Consider the following 26405-nt stretch of genomic DNA (forward strand, 5'->3'; position numbering starts at 1 on the left):
GCATTCTAGCAGTTTATTTGCTGAGGTAATCTGGAGAAATTTCACCTCATGCTTCCAGAAGCCCCTCCCACAAGTTGGTTTGGCTTGATGGGCACTTTCTGCGTACCATACGGTCAAGCTGCTCCCACAACAGCTCAATGGGGTTGAGATCTGGATACTGTGCTGGCCACTCCATTACAGATAGAATACCAGCTGCCTGCTTCTTCCCTAAATAGTTCTTGCATAATACGGAGGTGTGCTTTGTGTCTTTGTCCTGTTGTAGGATGAAGTTAGCTCCAATCAAGCGCTGTCCACAGGGTATGGCATGGCGTTGCAAAATGGAGTGATAGCCTTCATTATTCATTTATTTTACCTTGTACAAATCTCTCACTTTACCAGCTCCAAAGCAACCCCAGACCAACACATTACCTCCACCATGCTCGACAGATGGCATCAGACACTCTTCACGCATCTTCTCAGTTGTTCTGCGTCTCACAAATGTTCTTCTCTGTGATCCAAACACCTCAAACTTGGATTTGTCTATCCATAACACTTTTTCTAATCTTCCTCTGTCCAATGTCTGTATTCTTTTGCCCATATTAATCTTTTCCTTTTATTAGCCAGTCTCAGACATGTTTTTTTTCTTTGCCACTCTGCCCTGAAGGCCCGCATCCCGGAGTCGCCTCTTCACTGTAGATGTTGACACTGGCGATTTGTGTGTACTATTTAAAGAACCTGCCAGTTTAGGACCTGTGAGGCGTCGATTTCTCAAACTACAGATGCTAATGTATTTTTCTTGTTTCTCAGTTGTGCAGCGGGGCCTCCCACTTCTCATTCTATTCTGGTTAGAGCCTGTTTGTGCTCTCCTCTGAAAGGAGTACTACATACCGTTGCAGGAAATCTTCAGTTTCTTGGCAATTTCTCCTATGGAATAGTCTTCATTTCTAAGAACAAGAATAGACTGTCGACATTCACATGAAAGTTCTTTTTTTCTGGCCATTTTGAGAGTTTAATGGAACTAACAAATGTAATGCTCCAGATTCTCAATTAGCTCAAAGGAAGGTCAGGTTTATAGGTTCTCTAATCAGCCAAACTGTTTTCATCTGTGCTAACATACTTGCACAAGGGTTTTCAAGGGTATTCTAACCATCCATTAGCCTTCTTACACAGTTAGCCAACACAAAGTGCCATACGAACACTGGAGTGATGGCTGCTGGAAATGGGCCTTTGTACACCTATGAAGATATTGCATTACAAACCAAATGTTTGCAGCTAGAATAGTCATTTACCACATTAACAATGTATAGAGTGTATATCTGAATCACTTAATGTTAGCTTCATTGGAAAAAACTGTGCTTTTCTTTCAAAAATAAGGAAATTTCTAAGTGACCCTAAACTTTTGAACGGTAGTGTATGTTTAGGATTAGGGATAGAAGTTAGAATAGAGGGGGCACATTAGAGGTAGAGAACAGGATAGATAAGAATGTTAGTTGAGGCAAAGGCCACAATGGGTTATTCAGTGGGGAGGGGTCAGAGCAGAGCAGCACAGAACAGGGAGATAAGGGAAAGGGATTTCCTGTTTAGAATCAGATGCACAGGCAGTCTGCCCAAGGGTAGGATGCATACAGTGAGACAGTTACAGGCTGTGGGGGTAAAGCTGCGGAAGGTAGTAAGGGACATCAGGCTTGAGAATAGTGCAGTCGAGCTCAACAGGATCATCCCCAGGAAGGACAAGGGGCTGACAGTGAGCTAGTGATGCTGAAGGTACAGATGGGATACGAACTGTCCAAAGATGCTGTCTGGATGGCAGAGGAAAGGAAAGCACAGACAGAACAGAGTCTGGCTAGAGGTACAGCCGTGAACGCCGAGAGTAAAGAGAGAGAAATGACAGAGATACAAGAGTCTGCCCAGAAGGCAGGGAAAGGACAGGAAACATTGCCCTGTGTGAACTGTGCTGCCAATGTGCCTTACTGTTTAGTAAAGTTCAACTGTTAGAAAAGAACTGTGATTTTGTGGTGTTTCATGGAACCTGGGAGCCAGAAGCTGGAGTAACAGAGACTGAGGGTATTTCAGCAACAGAAGTGAGTACTCTACTGTACCCATCTCGCCAGGTGCAAGGTGTTGGGGCGCTCACTGACTGTGACTTAGTAGACTCGCCCACGACTACCACCCGGTGCCACCTTGTTACACATGTGTCGCAACTGTGTGATAGTCATAACACATGCATGAGAGAGCCTGTGTGTTGTGACTGTAACACAGCCGCGACACATGCAGCTGTGGGCCAGACACCTGATTATCGGAGAGCTCCAGGCATCCGGGTTCCAGCCAGCGCTTCTTTGGTAAGCGCTATAGTTTGCCGACTAAGGAGGGAGCCGAACATATTCACTCATGTCTACTCATGATGAGCCATGGTGCACCTTATATCACAAATCTTACTCTAGTTTCTGGCTGGAGTAAAATTTGTGCTGAAGTGCATGGAGGTGCACACCACTTATAAGATGCCCCTTATTCATTAAGAAGTTTGTGCCCAGGGGCGTAACTACCGCGGTCGCAGCGGTCGCCATTGCGACCGGGCCCCGCAGGTCAGGGGCCCCGGGCCGGCAGGTCTGAGCAGGGCCAGGCTGGCCATCGGGCACTTCTGGCAAATGCCAGAAGAGCCGATGCCAGTAGTGGGCCGCTGCACTGTTCGCCGCCGCCGCCGCATTTAACTATACCGGCGTCTATGACACCGGTATAGTTCAATGCAATGATGGGAGGAGAGAGCGTCACCTGACGCTTCCTCTCCCATCATTCCCCGCTCTGCCTCTGACAGTACACTGCGGGTGCGCGATGACGTCATATCATCGCGCACCTGCAGTGTCCTGGGCAGACTGCAGCCGCCAGGAGCAGCGCGGGCAAAAGGAAAGGTGAGGAGAGTTTGTTTTTTTTTTCCTTTTTAACCGGACTGTGGGGCCATTATCGGGGGGGGGGGGGATGAGATGAGATGTGGGCTGTGCTCTATATACCCCTGTGCGGGCTGTGCTGTATATACCCCTGTGGGGGCTGTGCTGTATATATCCCTGTGCGGGCTCTGCTGTATATACCCCTGTGGGGGCTGTGCTGTATATATCCCTGTGCGGGCTCTGCTGTATATATCCCTGTGCGGGCTCTGCTGTATATACCACTGTGCGGGCTCTGCTGTATATACCACTGTGCGGGCTCTGCTGTATATACCACTGTGCGGGCTCTGCTGTATATAACACTGTGCGGGCTGTGCTGTATATACCACTGTGCGGTCTCTGCTGGATATACCACTGTGCGGTCTGTGCTGGATATACCACTGTGCGGTCTGTGCTGGATATACCACTGTGCGGGCTGTGCTGGATATACCACTGTGCGGGCTGTGCTGCATATACCACTGTGCGGTCTGTGCTGGATATACCACTGTGCGGGCTCTGCTGTATATACCACTGTGCGGTCTGTGCTGGATATACCACTGTGCGGTCTGTGCTGGATATACCACTGTGCGGTCTGTGCTGGATATACCACTGTGCGGGCTGTGCTGGATATACCACTGTGCGGGCTGTGCTGGATATACCACTGTGCGGGCTGTGCTGGCACCCAACACCATGTTGCAGTGCAGGAGATTCCTGCAACAGTCCGAGGCGTATCTAGGGGAAGCGGGGCGGGGGAAGGTGGGGGGGTTGCGGGGGCGGGGGAAGGTGGGGGGGTAGGGGGGGGGCCCCATTTGGAAGTTCGCACCGGGGCCCATAACTTTGTAGTTACGCCACTGTTTGTGCCCCTTAATGAATCAGGTTAAACAGTTACAGAAACGATGCAGTAGAAGGATTGTATGAAATTTTTAATGATGTTAAAGTTGTAGCATTTTATAAGCAGACAGACAATAAAGAGAATCAATGAAAAGGTGTCAATATTATTGACTTAATAGCCTTAAACACAATTTAATTCAATTCAATAAAAAGGTCCAAAACATCTGCCCTTTGGTGTTCATATCAACAAATGCATGGTACTTGGAATTTTCTGGAAATCGTTAAACTCTATAAAGATCAATAGCAGTAACATTATATTTCTGGAAAAGCTTAAAAAGCTGGAAAAATGTCTTACAAACCTTGATTTTCTGTATTTTTTGCTTTGTCAGGAATTAGTTGCAAGCAGGAATGGTAACCTAAAAACAAACAAATCTGGTGAAACCGGATCAACAGATTTAATCATGTTAGCAACATAAACTTAAAGAGGTTGTTCCCTTTCAGACAATTCCTGCCCCAGCTCCAGTTTGCTAAAATATAACAAACCACACTATACTTACCTTCCCCGGGTCTACCTGTGGGTCTTTGCTCCTGGGGTTTGGCAGTGGCTGCACTGCTGACATCATGTTAAAAGTTCAGCAGCCAATCAGGGGCACAGCGGCCCTGAAGGGGATGTTCCATCTACACAGATAGTGCCACTGAGCACACTAGTTGGCTGCCGCCCATTCAATGCTGGACATCGGGTGTAATAGCAGAGCCTCACCATTGGACTTGGGGAAAGAGAGCATAGGGCAGTTTCTTGTTTTAACAAACTGCAGCCAGGGCTGAACATTATTTGATATGGGCCTTTTTATTTAGTGCTATTTTTTTTTACCAAGGGAGCATGGTTCAAAGGGTTTTTTTTTTTTTTTTTTTTTGGAGGGGGGGTGTATTTAGGCTGCAGTGCATTATTAGCCCCTTGATGGAACCTTAAAAATTTGCACTGAATAAAAAGTTGCTTATTTCTTTATCTGTATGTCGGATTAAAGGAAAAAAATACTCAAATGGAGTAGCAGATATAAAATAAGAGAAAAAAACTGGACACCTAGGACATGGTGACAGGTCCTCTTTAACCTGTAATTTTAAGATTTTTTTAAAAATTTTTGTTTCAACTAACAATTATCATTTCCTATGGGAGTTACTGTAGAGAGTATTATTGTTATTGCTCAGGAATCCTTCTATTGCCGGGGCAGACTTCCACTGCAAATTGTGGTTTTGACTTGTTCATTTGAATGGGTGCCATATAAAATTGAACAAAAAGAGTACCAGGATGCTGGTCCAGCGTCCATGTCGACACTTTGTGGCAGCTAGACCAGGCAGTGTGAACTTCTTTGACTTTCACTCAGATACTTGTGATAACTAGGATTATGTCAAGGTGCAACACACATCATAACTAGTGAGTAGGTGTCAAGCAATGTCATTACATCGCTATGGCTTAGAGAGGGTCCTAGGCTATTCATATTTGACTGCTCGCCAAAAAAAATTTGCACAGAACCTGGTCTGGCGACCACAAAACACTGACATGTATGCTGCACCAGCATTAACTTTTTATTTAAAGAAGCCCTCCAATCAAAGTTTTTATCCACTTAATATATTGCAATCATCATATTATATAGTACTGTGTACTTACAATTGGACATTTTGCTCTTCTACCCAGCGAATTCTTCTTTTTTTCTGCTCTATGTAGAAACAGGAAGTCTCTTGTCCCTGTGTAACGGTGCCCGGAATGGTAGCCATGGGCGAGCACTACAACTCAACTTCTGTGCCAATGCCATCTACAAAAAAATGGGTTACTGCATGTGTGTGTGTGGTGATGTATTTAGACACTTTCATGTTCAACCCTGCCACAGTGTGCGTGGTGCCGGACCCATTTATCTCTAAGCTGAGGAAACCAGACATTTGGTTAAAACCACAACCAACCGGCATACAAATAATAGCAGGGAATACACTTGTTATTCACTTCTGCACCAGACAGAGATACGTGCTTAATGGTTACTGGCGATGGCACATTACTTGGGATGAACGTTGCTGAAAGTTCACAGTTTACGCAGAGGACCTCCATAATGCTAGTATAGCAGCACCCGGGTCAACGTTTTTCGCTGTGGTACTGCACTCGGACTAATCTTTCCCTGTGAACAGACATAGATTCTCCTGATGTCCTTTTCCTATTTGTGCCCAAGCCCGTTGCCACCATGTCACTGAGCTCTCAGGTCTGTCTAGCACCATTCCCACTAAGTCTTCTAAAGCTGTTCCGGTAATGTCTCAATTTTAGTTGCCTGACTTGCCTGTGTAAGGGAGACCGCTGCTACCACTGAAGGTCTGCTTCTATTGCCACTGGTTCCCACACAAACCCAATGATGATCTGCTTCATTCTTGAGGGTGTCCTGTTTTGTCTCTCTCACAACCTTAACTCACATCCTTTTCCTGTAACTAACCCACAATCCCCAATCCTCCTCTCCACTATGGGCTGGTCCTACAGTAATATCCCAATAACAGGAACTGCAGCCGAAAAAAGGAAACCTTTGAATACATTACAGTATAATATATGTATAAATACATTTAAACCACAGCAATGTCAGAGGAGTGGAATGCTATTTTTACCACCCTCACACCTGCAGAAATCATTCCTATCTTCAACTCTTGACCCAGCTGCACACTCTTCACCTGCCAGGGACTTTTGCAGTGACTTATGACTCAAACAGGGAAAATTGACCTCCTGTTTCTACATACAGCTTAGAAGGATTCAGCTACTCAGTTTTTAGTCACATGATATCACATAGCTAATGGAAAAGAGAAGAATTAGCTGGGTAAAGGGGCAAAATGAGCAATTGTAAATACACAGAACTAAAAAATGATTATTGCAATATATTAAGAGGATAAATATTTTCATGGGAGTACTTCTTTAAAGGGCCACTGTCACCCCCCCAGCCGTTATAAACTAAAAGAGCCACCTTGTGCAGCAGTAATGCTGCAGTCTAACAAGGTGATTTTTAGTTTTTGCTTCTGTTATTCCCTCAATAAAGCGTTTTATAATTTTCCCCAAATACCTGTCTTTGTACCTGGAGGCAGGTCTGAAGCCTCCTCTGTGAAGCGCCCAACTGCCGTCACTCATCTCTTCTGGGGCGATGGTCGCCGCCCCCTGCGCTCTGTTCTTCTTAAATCCGGTGCCTGCGCTGTGCGTGCCTGCCTGGGGCAGGCGCAGTGATCATTGGCCGTCATAGCTCAGATGCCGGGTGCCTGACTGCGCCTGTGCGGGCAGTGCGGCCACCCTGTTACTGAATCCCCGCCCTGCACTGTGTTATGCATTATGCACAGTGCAGGGCTGGGATTCCTGGGCAGATTCCTGCACAGACCGACGCTGGAAGACGGGGAACCTGGGGGAGCGTCTGACAAGCGCAGTGCGCATGCCCAGGAATCCCAGCCCCGCACTGTGCATAATGCATAACACAGTGCGGGGCGGGGATTCAGTAACAGGGTGGCCGCACTGCCCGCACAGGCGCAGTCAGGCACCCAGCATCTGAGGTATGATGGCCAATAATCACTGCGCCTGCCCCAGGCAGGCACGCACAGCACAGGTTCCGGATTTAAGAAGAACAGCGCGCAGGGGGCGGCGACCATCGCCCCAGAAGAGATGAGTGACGGCAGTTGGGCGCTTCACAGAGGAGGCTTCAGACCTGCCTCCAGGTACAAAGACAGGTATTTAGGGAAAATTATAAAACGCTTTATTGAGGGAATAACAGAAGCAAAAACTAAAAGAGTCACCTTGTTAGACTGCAGCATTACTGCTGCACAAGGTGGCTCTTTTAGTTTATAACGGCTGCAGGAGGTGACAGTGGCCCTTTAAGGGGAATCTGTCACCCCCTGGGACTTATATAACCTTCTACTATGGGCATGCAGGTAATAGAAATGTTAAAATAGTCCTACCTGTATGCCTCATAGCTGTTGTCTCTGGTGTTAATTTTCATACCACCTCCCTCCCATGCACTTCACAATGCCATGTGACGTACAGTTGTGGCACCGGAATCAAGCGCCTGCTCTCTGCACTCGCAAGATTCTTCTGCGCAGGTGCCTGCAAGCCACAGTGACTTGCCGCTGCAAGCAGTATAAGAACAATGAAGACAATAGCCGTGACATTCATTAGAGGTAGGTGGCATGCAAATTAACAACAGTGTCAAAGTTTTCTTTCAGGCACCGCATGCCCCAGAAGACCTAATTAACATTCAGTGGGAAAAAAGTATTTAGTCAGCCACCAATTGTGCAAGTTCTCCCACTTAAAAAGATGAGAGAAGCCTGTAACTGACATCATAGCTAGACCACAACTATGAGAGTCAAAATGAGAAAACTAATCCAGAAAATCACCTTGTCTGATTTGGCAAGATTTATTTTGCAAATTATGGTGGAAAATAAGTATTTGGTCATTAACAAAAGTTCATCTCAATTTTTTTATATATATCCTTTAATCTCAATGACTGAGGTCAAACATTTTCTGTGAGTCTTCACAAGGTTGGCACACACTGTTGGTGGTATGTTGGCCCATTCCTCCATGCAGATCTCCTCTAGAGCAGTGATGTTTCAGGCCTGTCGCTGGGCAGCACTGACTTTAAAATCACTCCAAAGACTTTCTATGGGGTTGAGATCTGGAGACTGGCAAAGCCACTGCAGGACGTACATATGCTTCTTATGAAGCCACTCCTTCATTGCCCTGGCGGTGTGCTTGGGATCATTATCATGCAGAAAGACCCATCCATGTTTCATCTTCAATGCCCTTGCTGATGAAAGGAGGTTTGCACTCACACTCAAAATCTCATGATACATGGCCCCATTCATTCTTTCATGTACATGGATCAGTCATCCTGGTCCCTTTGCAGAGAAACAGCCCCAAAGCATGATGTTGTCATAGTAGGTATGGTGTTCTTTGGATGCAACTCAGCATTCTATCTCCTCCAAACATGATGAGTTTTGTTTCTACCAAACAATTCTACTTTGGTTTCATCAGACCATATGACATTCTCCCAATACTCTTCTGGATAATCCAAACGCTCTCTAGCAAACTTCAGACGGGCTCGGACATGAACTCTCTTAAGCAGGGTGACACATCTGCCACTGCGGGATCTGAGTCCCTGGCGGAGTATTGTGTTACTGATGGTAACCTTTTTTACGGTGGTCCCAGCTCTATGCAGGTCATTCACTAGGTCCCCCCGTGTGGTTCTTGGATTTTTGCTCACTGTTCTTGTGATCATTTTGACCCCATAGGGTGAGATCTTGCGTAGAGCCCCAGATCAAGGGAGATTATCAGTGTCTTGTATGTCTTCCATTTTCTTATTATTGCTCCCACAGTTTTTCATCACACCAAGCTGCTTGCCTATTGCAGATTCAGTCTTCCCAACCTGGTGCAGGGCTACAATTTTGTTTTTGATGTCCTTCGACAGCTCTTTGGTCTTCACTAGTGATGGGCGAGCACTAAAATGCTCGGGTGCTCGTTGCTCGGGTCGACCAAATTGGAATAATCGGGTACACGACTCAAGCGACGAGCCCAATGTAAGTCAATGGGAAACCCGAGTATTTTTACCGCGATCCCCCCGGGGGTCCTTTTAAGGTCTAAAAATGTCTGAAAATGATGGAAACACCGCAGAAATGACACAGGAACATCATGGGGATCGCCTCTGAAAGCATTTCTGAGTCCTAGGTCACAGCTGTAAACAATGTTGTCAGAGTTTCACGCCATTTTTACAGGTGCATCAAAAAACATACAAAAAGGAAACCAAAATGGATTTTGCTGGGAAATATGTTAAGGTACATCCTTTCCAGGGTAATGACTTATATATAAGGCAAAATAATTTACCCCAGACCGAAATGTTCCTCCACCACTTGGGGTATGTTCACACGCAGCGTTTTTGATGCGTTTTTCAACTTTCACATTGCATTCAACCAATACAAATGTATTCACTGGGAAATGTCATTGTAACATTTAGCAACCCTAGCTGGCCATGTGGTATGTGACACATAAGGAGACACATCTTGTTTCATTTCTGAAGGAGGAACTCTTAAAGTCACAAAGCCTATTTTAAGAGGGGCATCAGGCGGCATTAATATTCTTAAAGGGACATTATTAAACATTGGGTCTCCTATGCTGTTATTGCCTATGCAGTGAGTAGCTGGGCTGCCAAGAATTACAGCGCATCTCAATACCGTTTTCACGAGAGGTACAGGAGGGCCTCCTTAAATAAAGTTGCATTGAATGCAAGGCCTGCCCTGCTATTAAGTCATATGCACCCCAATAAGCCTTTGTACTGGATGGACACAGAAAAATACACTTCACATTATTAATTTTGTAATCCCATACTGTTTTCTTATGTATTAACTGCAAGGCCTGCCCTGTTACCAAGTCATATGCACCCCAATAAGCCTTTGAACCCAGGTACTGGATGGCCACAGGAAAACCCACTTCACATTCTTCAGTTGGTCCTGCCATACTGTTTCCTTATGCATTGAATGCAAGAGCCGCCTTGACCTAAATTTGCACGCAACACAATCCCCCCTTGGAAGAATCATGGAGGAGGGCCTCATAAAAAAAAAATTCCCATTACAAAGGAGCGGGTCTCTTAGACTTGTAATGCCCATACACTAAGTGCATGGGCTGACATTTTCCCATGGGGGGTACATTTAAAAAAAATTATTTATGGGGATCATAGACGCCCTTGCCCAAAAATTGAATGGCTGTAGCAGCACAGAACACATTCACCATTGTGTTCTAGTGGCGAAGAATGATGATATGTGGAGGAAGTCCTTATTAAAAACTAGGCCCAATGTTAAGGAGCGGGTCTCCTAGACTTGTAATGCCCATACACTAAGTGCATCAGCTGATAAACATTTTCCCATGGGGGTACATTTTTAAAAAATTATTTATGGGGATAATAGAAACCCTTGCCCAAAAATTGAATGGCTGTAGCAGCATACAACACGTTCACCTATCGGACGGGATTTGTTTACATCCTTAATGCTGGGAACTTATCATTGTATCTGTGGGTTTAGTTTTGTTTTGGGGAACGATCAGGGATAATTGATCTGTACTAGATGGTGTTATGTATAAATTGCTACTCGTATGGGATTGTTTTTATATATATGTATGTATTTCACACTGTTATGTGTTTTTTCTATCTGGATATGGTGACCCTATTGGTTGTTGGTTAATTAATGGGGTGGGCTTAAGGGTATATAATGTTGGTTGGAATGCTTTTGTACTGTGCTTGACAAAGGTCTTAGGATCGAAACGTTGCCGCAGAAGGCAGAATAAATGTGAGCTGCTTTTTTTCACTCCCTGGTGTGGCGCTGTCCTTTTCTTCATTTGAATTTGGATCTTTCTTCTGGGATGGACCCCCTGGTGAGGACGTGCGCCATGATGTCCATAGAGACAGTGTATTTATAGGGTGCGGCCTTACTATATTTTTTTGATACTTACCACAGATAAACCAGGCGTCTGACAGAGATAACAGACTGTATACATTTTCTTTAAGGTTTTTTTGAAATTTTGTAACACAATAAATACTGAGTAGACCAAGGCCAGCAGACAGAACAATGCAACGTATGCCTGCGAACCGAAGATTTTGACAACACAGATACACCAGGCGTGTGAAAGAGATACAAGACTGTATAATTTTTATTTTTTTTTACTTTTTGAAAATAATAAATACTAAGTAGACCAAGGCTAGCAGACAGTACAATGCAATGTATGCCTGCAAAGCACAGATTTTGACACCACTGATACAACAGGCGTTAGCCAGGGATAACAGACTGATCAAAATGTGGCCTTGATTTTTTTGGGCACATCACAATTGTGTCAAAAAGTTGGCTATTACACCCCAAAAAAATTGGAGTACTAAAATTGTAAGATATTTAGCGCAATGATATGCGATGCGTGTGGCGTACAACTCACAGTGATAAATATTTTTAGGTGAGCTACAGATTTTGGGGGAAGCAAAATGGTGTCCAAAAATGTTTTAATACACAACAAAATATTAGATAGTGTTAGGGCTAGCGGAACGCACCAAATGAATATAGAGATTTTATTATAATAGATGAGTTCGCAGCCCGGGGTCCACCGTACAGGCGAACCTGCTGCTAGCAAACGGCGGAACAATACGGCGGTATGAGCTAACTCTGTTACTTCACAGAGTAGCCATGAACTCAAAGCACTGCGCCCTGTTAGACTTCACAGTGGCACAGGCTAACCACCCAAACGAGAGCAGTCAGTGGTCATGCACGCACACAAAACTCCTAGCCAGAGGTGCCAGCGTTCTAGGGGCTTATCTCAGCCAGGTCCCTGAATACACACACACACAAACTCCTCGCCGGAGGTGCCAGCATTCTAGGGGCTTATTTCAGCCGGGTCCCTGAACACAATCATACATGACCACACTGGCGCAAAGTACATAACTTAGAACAATACTAGTGCATGGCCGTGTGGCCATGCGAGCCTTAAATAGTTGCAGCACGTTCAGGACCTTAAGTTAGAAGGACCAATGAGAGGCTGCCACAGAGCGTGAGCACCTACAGGGCCTTCCTGAAGGACCAATGGCCTTAGCTGCAGTGTCTGATCATGTGACCCTCGATCTCCACTGAGAGATCTTACTCTGGGCATGCTCAGAACGAGAAAAGCAGAACTTAGTCCCAGAAGCGTCTGCTCGCCGCTGCCCAGCACTGACTCCAATGGCAGAAGCAGGAAAAGCAGCAGTAACTCTCTGTACAGAGTCAGACTGAGCGAGACGCTGGGACCGACGTCTCCGCTGAGCAGGCTCCACTGTGGCAGGAGAAGAATGGGAGACCACAGCTGAGATGGCCCGAGATTCCCCCTGTGCAGAGGTGGGAACTCGACCCCTAACATTACCCCCCCTAGGCCCCCCCTCCTTGGGCCTTGCTACGTTCGAAGGCAGCAATGAGCTGTGGAGCCCCAATGTGCTCAGCAGGCTCCCAGGACCTATCCTCAGGACCGTAACCCTTCCAGTTCACTAAATAAATTTTTTTGCCACGAACCACCTTGCACCCCAAAATAGCGTTCACCTCATAATCGTCCGTAGACGAACCCAGATGACTCAGAAAACCGGGACATGTATACGGGCTTAAGGAGGGACACATGAAAGGTGTCGGTGATACCTAGGCGTGGAGGAAGGGCTAGACGGTAGACTGTTGTGAATTCGGCTTGTGGGCTCCCCCGGTGGTCTGTTATGGTAGTGTCTCTTATGTGCCTTCCTCCATCTCTGATTACCTGTCGCCACCCTCTTGGGGAGTTTCCTATTTAAGGCTGTTTGGCTGTTAGTCACATGCCGGCCAACAATGTGCTAGTAGCATTCTGTTGCATTCACCTGCCTCAAGTTCCAGTTCAGCTAAGTTGAATTTTGTTTCTTGTTTTGCTATTTTTGTCCAGCTATCTGCAATGTGACTCTTCAGTGCTGGAAGCTCTTGTGGACAGAAAATTACTACTCCAGTGGCATGAGTTGTCACTGGAGTTTAAAGTAATTTCTGGATGGTGTTTTTGAATAGTGATTTTTAGGTCGACCGTGAAGTAACTCTTTCCTGTCCTTCTGCTATCTAGTAAGCGGACCTCACTGTGCTAAATCTGCTGTTCATCCTACGTATGTCATTTCCTCTGAACTCACCGTCAATATCTGTGGGGGCCTACTATCATCTTTTGGGGTTCCTCACTGGAGGTAAGGCAGGCCTGTATATTCCTCTTATAGGGGTAGTTAGATCTCCGGCTGGCGCGTGGTGTCTAGGGCATCGTAGGTACATCCCCCGGCTACTGTAAGTGTTGGGTCAGGTTCAGGTCACGGTCGACCTTAGTTTCCATCACCCGAGAGCTAGTCCGTTTTGTATTTTTTTCCCATGGTCATTGGGGTAACCATAACAGTTTGGCCGGCCAGTAAAAAATCTATGTGTTAAAATATGCACTAAAGTAGGAAGGAGAAGAAAAGGTTTTTTTTTTTTTTTTCTGTGTTTGAAAGTGCACCTTAGTTTGATCATTTGTATTCCTTGCTTAAACTGCAGTCTTCAGCCTTTTTTTTTTTTCTCCTCTCCTCTTAACCTCTGAATGCTTGGGTTACACCCATTTGAAACATGGAGCCACAGAGTTTAGTTGCGGGTTTGAATAACCTTGCGACAAAAGTACAGAACCTACAAGATTTTGTTATACGTGCTCCAATGTCTGAACCTAAGATTCCTCTGCCTGAATACTTTACCGGAGACAGATCCCGGTTTTTGAGTTTCAGAGAAAATTGCAAATTGTTTTTGTCTCTGAGATCTCACTCTGCTGGTGATCAGACTCAACAAGTTAAAATTGTTATCTCTCTACTGCGCGGCGACCCACAAAGTTGGGCATTTGCATTATCGCCAGGGGATCCTGCATTGTTAAATGTAGATGCGTTTTTTCAGGCTTTGGGGTTGCTTTATGAAGAACCTAATTTGGAGATTTTGGCTGAGAAAGCCTTGATAGCTCTTTCCCAAGGGCAAGATGAAGCTGAGATATACTGCCAGAAATTCCGTAAATGGTCGGTGCTTACTAGATGGAATGAGTGCGCTTTAGCAGCTAATTTCAGAGAAGGTCTCTCTGATGCCGTGAAGGATGTCATGGTGGGGTTCCCTGTGCCTGCAGGTCTGAATGATGCCATGAAATTGGCTATCCAGATTGATCGGCGTTTGCGGGAGCGCAAATCTGTGCACCATATGGCGGGGTCTTCTGAGGAAGAATCTGTGCACCATATGGCGGTATCTTCTGAGCAAAAACCTGTGCACCATATGGCGGTGTCTTCTGAGCAAAGACCTGTGCACCATTTGGCGGTGACCTCTGAAAAGGCATTAGAGCATATGCAATGCAATCGTGTTTTGTCTAGAGGCGAACGTCAAAATTACAGGCGCAAAAATGGATTGTGCTTCTACTGTGGAGATCCAGCTCATGTTATATCAGCATGCTCTAAACGTATAAATAAGGTTGATAAAAAGGTTGATAAATCTTTTTCTACAGGTACCTTGCAGTCAAAATTTCTTTTGTCCGTGACATTGATTTGTACCTTATCATCTGTGACTGTGAATGCTTATGTGGATTCTGGCGCCGCTCTGAGTCTCATGGATTGGTCCTTTGCCAAGCGTTGTGGGTTTGATTTGGAGCCGTTGGAAGTTTCTATTCCCCTGAAGGGTATTGATTCTACACCTTTGGCTAGCAATAAACCACAATATTGGACACAAGTGACTATGCGTCTTACCCCAGACCATCAGGAGATTATTCGTTTCCTTGTATTATATAACCTACATGATGTCTTAGTGCTTGGATTACCATGGTTACAGATTCATAATCCCGTCTTGGACTGGAAATCTATGTCTGTGTTGAGCTGGGGATGTCGGGGTATTCATGGGGATGCACCTTTGGTTCCTATTTCTTCATCTACTCCCTCTGAGATCCCAGCATTTCTGTCAGATTTTTATGATGTCTTTCAAGAGCCTAAAGTTGATTCTCTCCCTCCCCACAGAGAGTGTGACTGCGCTATTGAATTGATCCCCGGTAGTAAGTTTCCTAAGGGTCGCTTGTTTAATTTGTCTGTGCCCGAACATACTGCTATGCGGGAGTATATCAGAGAATCCTTGGAAAAGGGTCATATTCGCCCCTCGTTGTCTCCACTAGGGGCAGGATTTTTCTTTGTAGGTAAAAAGGATGGTTCATTGAGACCTTGTATCGACTATCGACTTTTGAATAAGATTACAGTTAAATACCAGTACCCGTTACCTTTACTGACTGATCTGTTTGCTCGTATAAAGGGGGCTAAGTGGTTCACTAAGATCGATCTACGTGGTGCGTATAATTTGGTGCGGATTAAGCAGGGGGATGAGTGGAAGACCGCATTTAATACGCCTGAAGGCCATTTTGAGTATTTGGTAATGCCTTTCGGTCTCGCAAATGCCCCTTCCGTTTTTCAGTCCTTTATGCACGATATTTTCCGTGAATATCTGGATAAGTTTATGATTGTGTATTTGGATGATATTCTTGTTTTTTCGGAGGACTGGGAATCTCACGTTCAACAGGTCAGGAGAGTTTTTCAGGTTTTGCGAGCTAATTCTCTTTTTGTAAAGGGCTCAAAGTGTAGTTTTGGATTTCAGAGAATTTCCTTTTTGGGATATATTTTTTCCCCTTCATCTATGGAGATGGACCCTGTCAAGGTCCAGGCTATTTGTGATTGGATGCAACCTACTTCTTTGAAGAGTCTGCAAAAGTTCTTGGGTTTTGCTAATTTCTATCGCCGATTTATAGCGGGTTTTTCTGCCATTGCTAAACCTTTGACTGATTTGACCAAAAAGGGTGCTGATGTTGCTAATTGGTCCTCTGCGGCTGTGGAGGCCTTTCAAGAGCTTAAGCGCCGCTTTTCTTCCGCTCCTGTGTTGCGCCAACCTGATGTGTTACTTCCGTTCCAGGTTGAGGTGGATGCTTCGGAGATCGGAGCAGGTGCAGTTTTGTCGCAGAAAGATCCTGACTGCTCAGTAATGAGACCATGTGCGTTTTTCTCCCGAAAGTTTTCGCCCGCTGAGCGAAATTATGATGTGGGAAATCGGGAACTTCTGGCCATGAAGTGGGCGTTTGAGGAGTGGCGTCATTGGCTTGAGGGTGCTAGACACCAGGTGGTGGTCCTCACTGACCACAAGAATCTAATTTATCTTGAGTCGGCCAGGCGTCTGAATCCTAGACAGGCGCGCTGGTCGTTGTTTTTCTCCCGATTTAACTTTGTGGTGTCATATCTGCCTGGGTCCAAGAATGTGAAGGCGGATGCCCTCTCTAGGAGTTTTGAGCCTGACTCGCCTGGTGATTCCGAACCTACCGGCATCCTGAAGGATGGGGTGATATTGTCAGCTGTCTCCCCAGACCTGCGGCGTTCTTTGCAGGAGTTTCAGGTGGATAGGCCTGATCGCTGTCCGCCTGGTAGACTGTTTGTCCCTGATGATTGGACCAGTAGAGTTATCTCGGAGGTTCATTCTTCCGCGTTGACAGGTCATCCTGGAATTTTTGGCACCAGGGATTTGGTGTCTAGGTCCTTTTGGTGGCCTTCTTTGTCTCGAGATGTGCGCATGTTTGTGCAGTCTTGTGATGTTTGTGCTCGGGCCAAGCCCTGCTGTTCTAGGGCCAGTGGGTTGTTGTTGCCCTTGCCTATTCCTAAGAGGCCTTGGACGCACATCTCTATGGACTTTATTTCTGACCTTCCGGTTTCTCGTAGGATGTCTGTCATCTGGGTGATTTGTGACCGTTTTTCCAAGATGGTTCATTTGGTACCTTTACCCAAATTGCCCTCCTCCTCTGAGTTGGTTCCTCTATTTTTTCAGAATGTGGTGCGTTTGCATGGTATTCCTGAGAATATAGTGTCTGACAGGGGTACTCAGTTTGTGTCTAGATTTTGGCGGACGTTCTGTGCCAGGATGGGTATCGATTTGTCTTTTTCGTCTGCATTCCATCCTCAGACTAATGGCCAGACTGAGCGTACTAATCAGACCTTGGAGACTTACTTGAGGTGTTTTGTGTCCGCTGATCAGGATGATTGGCTTGACTTTTTGCCATTGGCAGAGTTTGCCCTTAACAATCGGGCTAGTTCTGCCACTTTGGTTTCTCCATTTTTTTGTAATTCAGGGTTTCACCCTCGGTTTTCGTCCGGTCAATTGGAGTCTTCGGATTGTCCTGGAGTGGATGCTGTGGTTGATAGGATGCATCAGATTTGGGGACAGGTTGTGGACAATCTGAAGTTGTCCCAGGAGAAGACTCAACAGTTCACTAATCGTCATCGGCGTATTGGTCCTCGTCTTTGTGTTGGGGACCTGGTGTGGCTGTCTTCTCGATTTGTTCCTATGAAGGTCTCGTCTCCTAAGTTTAAGCCTCGGTTTATCGGCCCTTATAGGATTCTGGAGGTTCTTAATCCTGTGTCCTTTCGTTTGGACCTCCCAGCATCTTTTAATATCCATAATGTTTTCCATCGGTCATTATTGCGGAGGTATGAGGTACCGGTTGTTCCTTCTGCTGATCCACCTGCTCCTGTGTTGGTTGAGGGTGAATTGGAGTATGTGGTGGAAAAGATCTTGGACTCCCGTGTTTCCAGACGGAAACTTCAGTATCTGGTTAAGTGGAAGGGTTATGGCCAGGAGGATAATTCTTGGGTGACAGCATCCGATGTTCATGCTCCCGATTTGGTTCGTGCATTTCATAGTGCTCATCCAGGTCGCCCTGGTGGTTCTGGTGAGGGTTCGGTGCCCCCTCCTTAAGGGGGGGGTACTGTTGTGAATTCGGCTTGTGGGCTCCCCCGGTGGTCTGTTATGGTAGTGTCTCTTATGTGCCTTCCTCCATCTCTGATTACTTGTCGCCACCCTCTTGGGGAGTTTCCTATTTAAGGCTGTTTGGCTGTTAGTCACATGCCGGCCAACAATGTGCTAGTAGCATTCTGTTGCATTCACCTGCCTCAAGTTCCAGTTCAGCTAAGTTGAATTTTGTTTCTTGTTTTGCTATTTTTGTCCAGCTATCTGCAATGTGACTCTTCAGTGCTGGAAGCTCTTGTGGACAGAAAATTACTACTCCAGTGGCATGAGTTGTCACTGGAGTTTAAAGTAATTTCTGGATGGTGTTTTTGAATAGTGATTTTTAGGTCGACCGTGAAGTAACTCTTTCCTGTCCTTCTGCTATCTAGTAAGCGGACCTCACTGTGCTAAATCTGCTGTTCATCCTACGTATGTCATTTCCTCTGAACTCACCGTCAATATCTGTGGGGGCCTACTATCATCTTTTGGGGTTCCTCACTGGAGGTAAGGCAGGCCTGTATATTCCTCTTATAGGGGTAGTTAGATCTCCGGCTGGCGCGTGGTGTCTAGGGCATCGTAGGTACATCCCCCGGCTACTGTAAGTGTTGGGTCAGGTTCAGGTCACGGTCGACCTTAGTTTCCATCACCCGAGAGCTAGTCCGTTTTGTATTTTTTTCCCATGGTCATTGGGGTAACCATAACAGTAGACCACAGGGTTAACCTGTTCGAGGACCTTGAAGGGACCTAAGTAGCGAGGTGCAAACTTAGTGGACTCAACACGCAGCCTGATGTTACGGGCGGAGAGCCACACTAAGTCGCCAGGAGCAAAGGTCGGGGCAGGGCGCCGATGTGCATCGGCAGAGGACCTCATTCTCTCCTTGGAGGCCTGGATAGCATCGTGAGTGCGGTCCCAAATGTCTCGTGCCTCCACTGCCCAGTCTGCCACCCTGGAATCAGCAGAGGACATGGGCATAGGCACAGGAACCCGCGGATGTTGGCCATAATTAAGGAGGAAAGGAGTCTGACCGGTGGAGTCGGCTACAGTGTTGTTAAGGGCAAACTCAGCCCACGGTAACAAGGATGCCCAGTCATCCTGCCTGGCAGAAACAAAATGTCGTAAATAAGTGACCAGAATCTGATTGGCCCTCTCAACCAACCCATTACCATGACGGCAGTTGGGCGCTTCACAGAGGAGGCTTCAGACCTGCCTCCAGGTACAAAGACAGGTATTTAGGGAAAATTATAAAACGCTTTATTGAGGGAATAACAGAAGCAAAAACTAAAAGAGTCACCTTGTTAGACTGCAGCATTACTGCTGCACAAGGTGGCTCTTTTAGTTTATAACGGCTGCAGGAGGTGACAGTGGCCCTTTAAGGGGAATCTGTCACCCCCTGGGACTTATATAACCTTCTACTATGGGCATGCAGGTAATAGAAATGTTAAAATAGTCCTACCTGTATGCCTCATAGCTGTTGTCTCTGGTGTTAATTTTCATACCACCTCCCTCCCATGCACTTCACAGTGCCATGTGACGTACAGTTGTGGCACCGGAATCAAGCGCCTGCTCTCTGCACTCGCAAGATTCTTCTGCGCAGGTGCCTGCAAGCCACAGTGACTTGCCGCTGCATGCAGTATAAGAACAATGAAGACAATAGCCGTGACATGCATTAGAGGTAGGTGGCATGCAAATTAACAACAGTGTCAAAGTTTTCTTTCAGGCACCACATGCCCCAGAAGACCTAATTAACATTCAGTGGGAAAAAAGTATTTAGTCAGCCACCAATTGTGCAAGTTCTCCCACTTAAAAAGATGAGAGAAGCCTGTAACTGACATCATAGCTAGACCACAACTATGAGAGTCAAAATGAGAAAACTAATCCAGAAAATCACCTTGTCTGATTTGGCAAGATTTATTTTGCAAATTATGGTGGAAAATAAGTATTTGGTCATTAACAAAAGTTCATCTCAATTTTTTTATATATATCCTTTAATCTCAATGACTGAGGTCAAACATTTTCTGTGAGTCTTCACAAGGTTGGCACACACTGTTGGTGGTATGTTGGCCCATTCCTCCATGCAGATCTCCTCTAGAGCAGTGATGTTTCAGGCCTGTCCCTGGGCAGTACTGACTTCCTGATGAACCCTCTTGCCAGATTCTCTTGAATGTACTGAGACATGGCCTCCGTCTCCGGGAGAGATAACGGATAAACTCGACCCCGGGAAGGCTCAGCACCAGGCAAGAGATCAATAGGACAGTCATAGTGGCGATGGGGCGGAAGGGTCTCTGCCGCCTTTTTGGAGAACACGTCTGCATAAGACCAATATTGCCTGGGGAGAGAGGATAGATCTGCGGGTATCTCTGTTGTAGCAACCTGAACGCACTCCCTCTGACACCTACCCCCACAAGATTCACCCCAACCCAAAATTCTGCCTGAGGACCACTCGATATGAGGAGAGTGGTACCGTAGCCATGGTATCCCCAACAGGACCTCATCAATTCCTTCAGGAATGATGAGCAGAGATATAATCCCCTGATGGGATGGCGACATGGACAGAGTAAGAGGGATGGTTTGGTGTGTTATCTGTGAGGGCAGTGTCAACCCATTCACCACTCGTACCGTTACTGGTTGAGCTAGCATAACCAGAGGTATTGCATGACGTTGGCGAAGGCTGAAGACATAAAATTGCCCTCTGCCCCAGAATCCACGCAGAGCTCTACCAAGTGGGTGGATTTGCCAATAATTATTGTCCCCTTAAAGGATATTTTGGAGGCAAACGTCGCCGTGTCTAGTGTACCTCCACCTACTACCACTAGACGCTGACGTTTCCTCGGCCGCTGGGGACATCTGGTGGCAAGATGTCCTGACTGCTGGCAAATATTGAAGACATTGTGTGCACAAGTGGTCCGGGACTTAGATCCCTCATGTGACACCTCCATGGCCACATGTGACTCAGGAACCAGGACCGGAGATTCCAGAGGTTTGGCAAAGGTGGGAGCCAGCCGAAACCTCTGCCTACACTGAGCTCGCTCTAACCTCCGCTCGTTAAAACGGAGGTCAATACGAGTGGAGACAGATATTAACTCCTCCAGTGTGGCAGGAATCTCCCTAGTGGCCAGAGCATCCTTAACGTGACCAGCCAGCCTTGTTTTGGTCCGGTGGTAGGACCTCAAAACTGACCTGACACATATGACCAGAATACAGGACAAGTTCTGGGGATGTGGCAGCTATACTGACCGCAATCCTGATCCTATCCACACACACTAAAGGCAGCCGTGGAGCGTTCCTAAAATCCTAGACGCCACGTTCACAGCCTGAGAAACTGACTACCCCTAGAGAGAAAGCAAAGACCTCACTTGCCTCAAAGAAATAACCCCAAAGTTATAGATAGCCCCCACAAATAATAACGGTGAGTTAAGGGGAAAAGACAAACGTAGAAATGAAACAGGTTAAGCAAATGAGGCCCGCTAATACTAGATAGACAGAAAATAGATAGGAGTCTGTGCGGTCAGTACAAAAACTATCAAAAATAAACCACGCAGAGAATGCAAGAACCCCCACACCGACTCACGATGTGAGGGGCGCACTCTGCACCCCAGAACTAACCAGCCAGCAAAAAATCACATAAAAGCAAGCTGGACTGAACTCATTATATACTGAGAAACGTTTTCAAGGAAATAATGAGCAAACAAACTTAGCTTCTCCAGCAGGAGACTGGTCACAAGGAATATTCAGGAGAACTCAGAAACAGGACTGAATACACCGACAGCAGGCAACAAATGAAGGGCCAGGTGAATTAAATAGGCCCAGCATAGCAGGAAATGAATCAGCAGAGCCCAGCCAAGACCAGCCATATCGCTAAAGGCCACCAGAGGGAGCCCTAGAACAAACTCACACAGTACCGCTCATGACCACAGGAGGGAGCCCGAGAACGGAATTCACAACAGTACCCCCCCTTGATAAGGGGTCACCGAACCCTCACCAGAGCTCCCAGGCCGATCAGGATGAGCCGAATGAAAGGCACGAACCAAATCGGCCGCATGGACATCGGAGGCGACAACCCAGGAATTATCCTCCTGACCATAGCCCTTCCATTTAGCCAAGTACTGAAGCTTCCGTCTCGAAACACGAGAATCCAAGATCTTCTCCACCACGTACTCCAACTCCCCCTCAACCAAGACCGGAGCAGGAGGATCAACAGAAGGGACCACAGGCACCACGTATCTCCGCAACAATGACCTATGGAACACATTATGAATGGCAAACGATGTTGGGAGGTCCAAACGAAATGACACAGGGTTGAGGATTTCCAAAATCTTATAAGGACCGATGAAACGAGGCTTGAACTTAGGAGAGGAAACCTTCATCAGAATAAAACGAGAAGACAACCATACCAAATCCCCCACGCGAAGTCGGGGACCCACACAGCGACGGCGGTTAGCAAAGCGCTGAGCCTTCTCCTGTAATAACGTCAAATTGTCCACTATGTGGTTCCAAATCTGCTGCAACCTATCCACCACAGAATCCACCCCAGGACAGTCAGAGGGCTCAACCTGACCCAAGGAAAAATGAGGATGAAAACCAGAATTGCAAAAGAACGGAGAAACCAAAGTAGCAGAACTAGCCCGATTATTGAGGGCGAACTCAGCCAATGGCAAAAAAGTCACCCAATCATCCTGATCAGCAGAAACAAAACATCTCAAATAAGTTTCCAAGGTCTGATTAGTTCGTTCGGTTTGGCCATTCGTCTGAGGATGGAAGGCTGACGAAAAAGACAATTCAATGCCCATCTTAGCACAAAAGGACCGCCAAAATCTGGACACAAACTGGGATCCTCTGTCAGACACAATGTTCTCCGGAATACCATGTAAACGAACCACATTCTGAAAAAACAGTGGCACCAAATCGGAAGAGGAAGGCAGCTTAGGCAAGGGTACCAAATGGACCATTTTAGAAAAACGATCACAAACCACCCAGATGACAGACATCCTCTGAGAGACAGGGAGATCCGAAATATGCGTCCAAGGCCTCTTCGGGACAGGCAAGGGCAAAAGCAATCCACTGGCACGAGAACAGCAAGGCTTGGCCCGAGCACAAATCCCACAGGATTGCACAAAGGAACGCACATCCCGCGACAAGGAAGGCCACCAAAAGGACCTTGCCACCAAATCCCTGGTACCAAAAATCCCAGGATGACCTGCCAACACCGAAGAATGAACCTCGGAAATAACTCTACTGGTCCATCTGTCCGGGACAAACAATCTCTCCGGTGGACAACGGTCAGGTCTATTGGCCTGAAACTCCTGCAACACCCGTCGCAGATCAGGAGAGATGGCAGACAAAATCACCCCCTCTTTGAGGACACCAGTAGGTTCAGAAACTTCCGGGGAGTCAGGCACAAAACTCCTAGAAAGGGCATCAGCCTTCACGTTTTTCGAACCCGGAAGATAAGAAACCACGAAATCGAAACGAGAGAAAAACAGCGACCATCGAGCCTGTCTCGGATTCAACCGTTTGGCAGACTCGAGATAAGTCAAATTCTTGTGATCCGTCAAGACCACCACACGATGCTTGGCTCCTTCAAGCCAATGTCGCCACTCCTCAAATGCCCACTTCATTGCCAACAACTCACGATTACCAACACCATAATTCCGCTCGGCAGGCGAAAACTTTCTTGAAAAGAAAGCACATGGTCTCATCACAGAGCCATCAGAACTTCTCTGCGACAAGACAGCCCCTGCTCCAATCTCAGAAGCATCAACCTCGACCTGAAAGGGAAGAGAGACATCGGGCTGGCGCAAGACAGGAGCCGAAGAAAACCGACGTTTCAGCTCCTGAAAGGCCTCCACGGCCACAGGAGACCAATTCGTCACATCAGAACCCTTCTTGGTCAAATCCGTCAAAGGCTTAACCACGCTAGAAAAATTAGTGATGAAGCGACGGTAAAAATTAGCAAAACCCAAGAACTTCTGAAGACTCTTCACAGATGTAGGTTGAGTCTAGTCATGAATAGCCTGGACCTTGACTGGATCCATCTCAATAGTAGAAGGAGAAAAAATAAAGCCCAAAAAGGAAATCTTCTGGACTCCGAAGAGACATTTAGAGCCCTTCACAAACAATGCATTGGCACGCAGGACCTGAAATACCATCCTGACCTGCTTCACATGAGACTCCCAATCATCAGAAAAGACCAAAATATCATCCAGGTACACAATCATAAATCTATCCAGATACTTTCGGAAGATGTCGTGCATGAAGGACTGAAACACAGAGGGGGCATTAGAAAGCCCAAAAGGCATCACCAGGTACTCAAAATGGCCTTCTGGCGTATTAAATGCGGTTTTCCATTCATCGCCCTGCTTTATGCGCACAAGATTATACGCTCCACGAAGATCTATCTTAGTGAACCAACTGGCCCCCCTAATCTGGGCAAACAGATCGGACAACAGTGGCAAGGGGTACTGAAACTTGACCGTGATGTTATTTAGAAGGCGATAATCTATACAGGGTCTCAGAGAACCATCCTTCTTGGCCACAAAAAAGAACCCCGCACCCAAAGGGGACGAGGACGGGCGAATGTGCCCCTTCTCCAAGGACTCCTTTATATAACTCCGCATAGCGGCATGTTCAGGTATAGATAAATTAAAAAGTCGTCCCTTAGGGAACTTACTACCAGGAATAAGATTTATGGCACAATCACAATCCCTATGAGGAGGTAGGGCACTGGATTTGGGCTCATCAAATACATCCTGGTAGTCCGACAAAAATTCAGGGACTTCAGAAGGAGTAGAAGAAGCAATTGACACCAAAGGGGCATCGCCATGAATTCCCTGGCAACCCCAACTTGACACAGACATTGCTTTCCAATCCAGGACTGGATTATGAGCCTGCAACCATGGCAGACCCAACACGACAACATCATGCAAATTATGTAGCACAAGAAAGCGAATCACCTCCTGATGTGTAGGAGCCATGCACATGGTCACTTGAGTCCAGTACTGAGGTTTATTCTTGGCCAATGGCGTAGCATCAATTCCCTTTAGTGGAATAGGAAATTGTAAAGGCTCCAAGATAAAACCACAGCGCCTGGCAAATGACAAATCCATCAAATTCAGGGCGGCACCTGAATCCACAAAAGCCATAACTGAGTAGGATGACAGAGAGCAAATCAAAGTAACAGACAAAATGAATTTAGGTTGTACAGTACCAATGGTGACAGACTTGGTGAACCTTTTTGTGCGCTTAGAACACTCTGAGATAACATGAGCAGAATCACCACAGTAAAAGCACAAGCCATTCTGACGTCTGTGGTTTTGCCGTTCAACTCTGGTCAGAATCCTGTCGCATTGCATAGGTTCAGGTTTCTGCTCAGAAAATTCCGCCAGATGGTGCACAGGTTTGCGTTTCCGCAAACGCCTATCAATCTGAATGGCCAAAGACATTGACTCATTCAGACCCGCAGGCGTGGGGAACCCCACAACATCTTTAAGGGCTTCAGACAGACCCTTTCTGAAAATCGCCGCCAGGGCGCACTCATTCCATTGAGTGAGCACAGACCACTTCCTAAACTTCTAACAGTAAACCTCTGCTGCATCTTGACCCTGAGAGAGAGCCAGCAAAACCTTCTCTGCTTGGTCTACCAGATTTGGTTCCTCATAAAGTACTCCAAGCGCCAGAAAAAACGCATCCACATTTAGCAATGCAGGATCTCCTGGCGCCAGAGAGAATGCCCAATCTTGAGGGTCGCCACGTAACAAAGAGATAATAATTTTAACTTGCTGAACAGAATCACCAGAGGAGCGAGGTCTCAGAGAAAGGAATAACTTACAATTATTCTTAAAGTTCAAAAACCTAGATCTGTCTCCGGAGAACAGTTCAGGAATTGGTATTTTAGGCTCTGACATAGGACTGCGGACTACATAATCCTGAATGCCCTGCACCCTTGCAGTGAGATGATCTACACTAGAAGACAGACTCTGAATGTCCATATCTGCAACTAAATTCAGAACCACCCAAAGATTAAGGGGAGGGGAGAGGCTAAACACAGTGCAGAAAAAAAAAAAAATGACTTCAGGATTTCTCTTCTCCCTCTTCTGCTGCATTAACACTTTGTGGCCTGCTGTACTGTTATGGTCCGATGGTAGGACCTCAAAACTGACCTGACACATATGACCAGAATATAGGACAAGTTCTGGGGATGTGGCAGCTATACTGACCACAATCCTGATCCTATCCACACACACTAAAGGCAGCCGTGGAGCGTTCCTAAAATCCTAGACGCCACGTTCACAGCCTGAGAAACTGACTACCCCTAGAGAGAAAGCAAAGACCTC

At 46.4% G+C, this 26405-nt stretch overlaps 1 protein-coding gene across 1 annotated transcript in view; it reads right to left on the minus strand.

Moving 5' to 3' along the window:
* TNFSF13B (TNF superfamily member 13b) overlaps positions 1-26405 on the minus strand; it is a 173657-nt gene that overhangs the window by 68606 nt on the left and 78646 nt on the right. Inside the window, 1 exon segment of the mRNA XM_077297025.1 lies at positions 4088-4144. Coding sequence (XP_077153140.1) covers positions 4088-4144 — 57 coding nt within the window.

Source organism: Ranitomeya variabilis, chromosome 3, assembly GCF_051348905.1.
Source record: "Ranitomeya variabilis isolate aRanVar5 chromosome 3, aRanVar5.hap1, whole genome shotgun sequence".
Lineage (NCBI taxonomy): Eukaryota > Metazoa > Chordata > Amphibia > Anura > Dendrobatidae > Ranitomeya > Ranitomeya variabilis.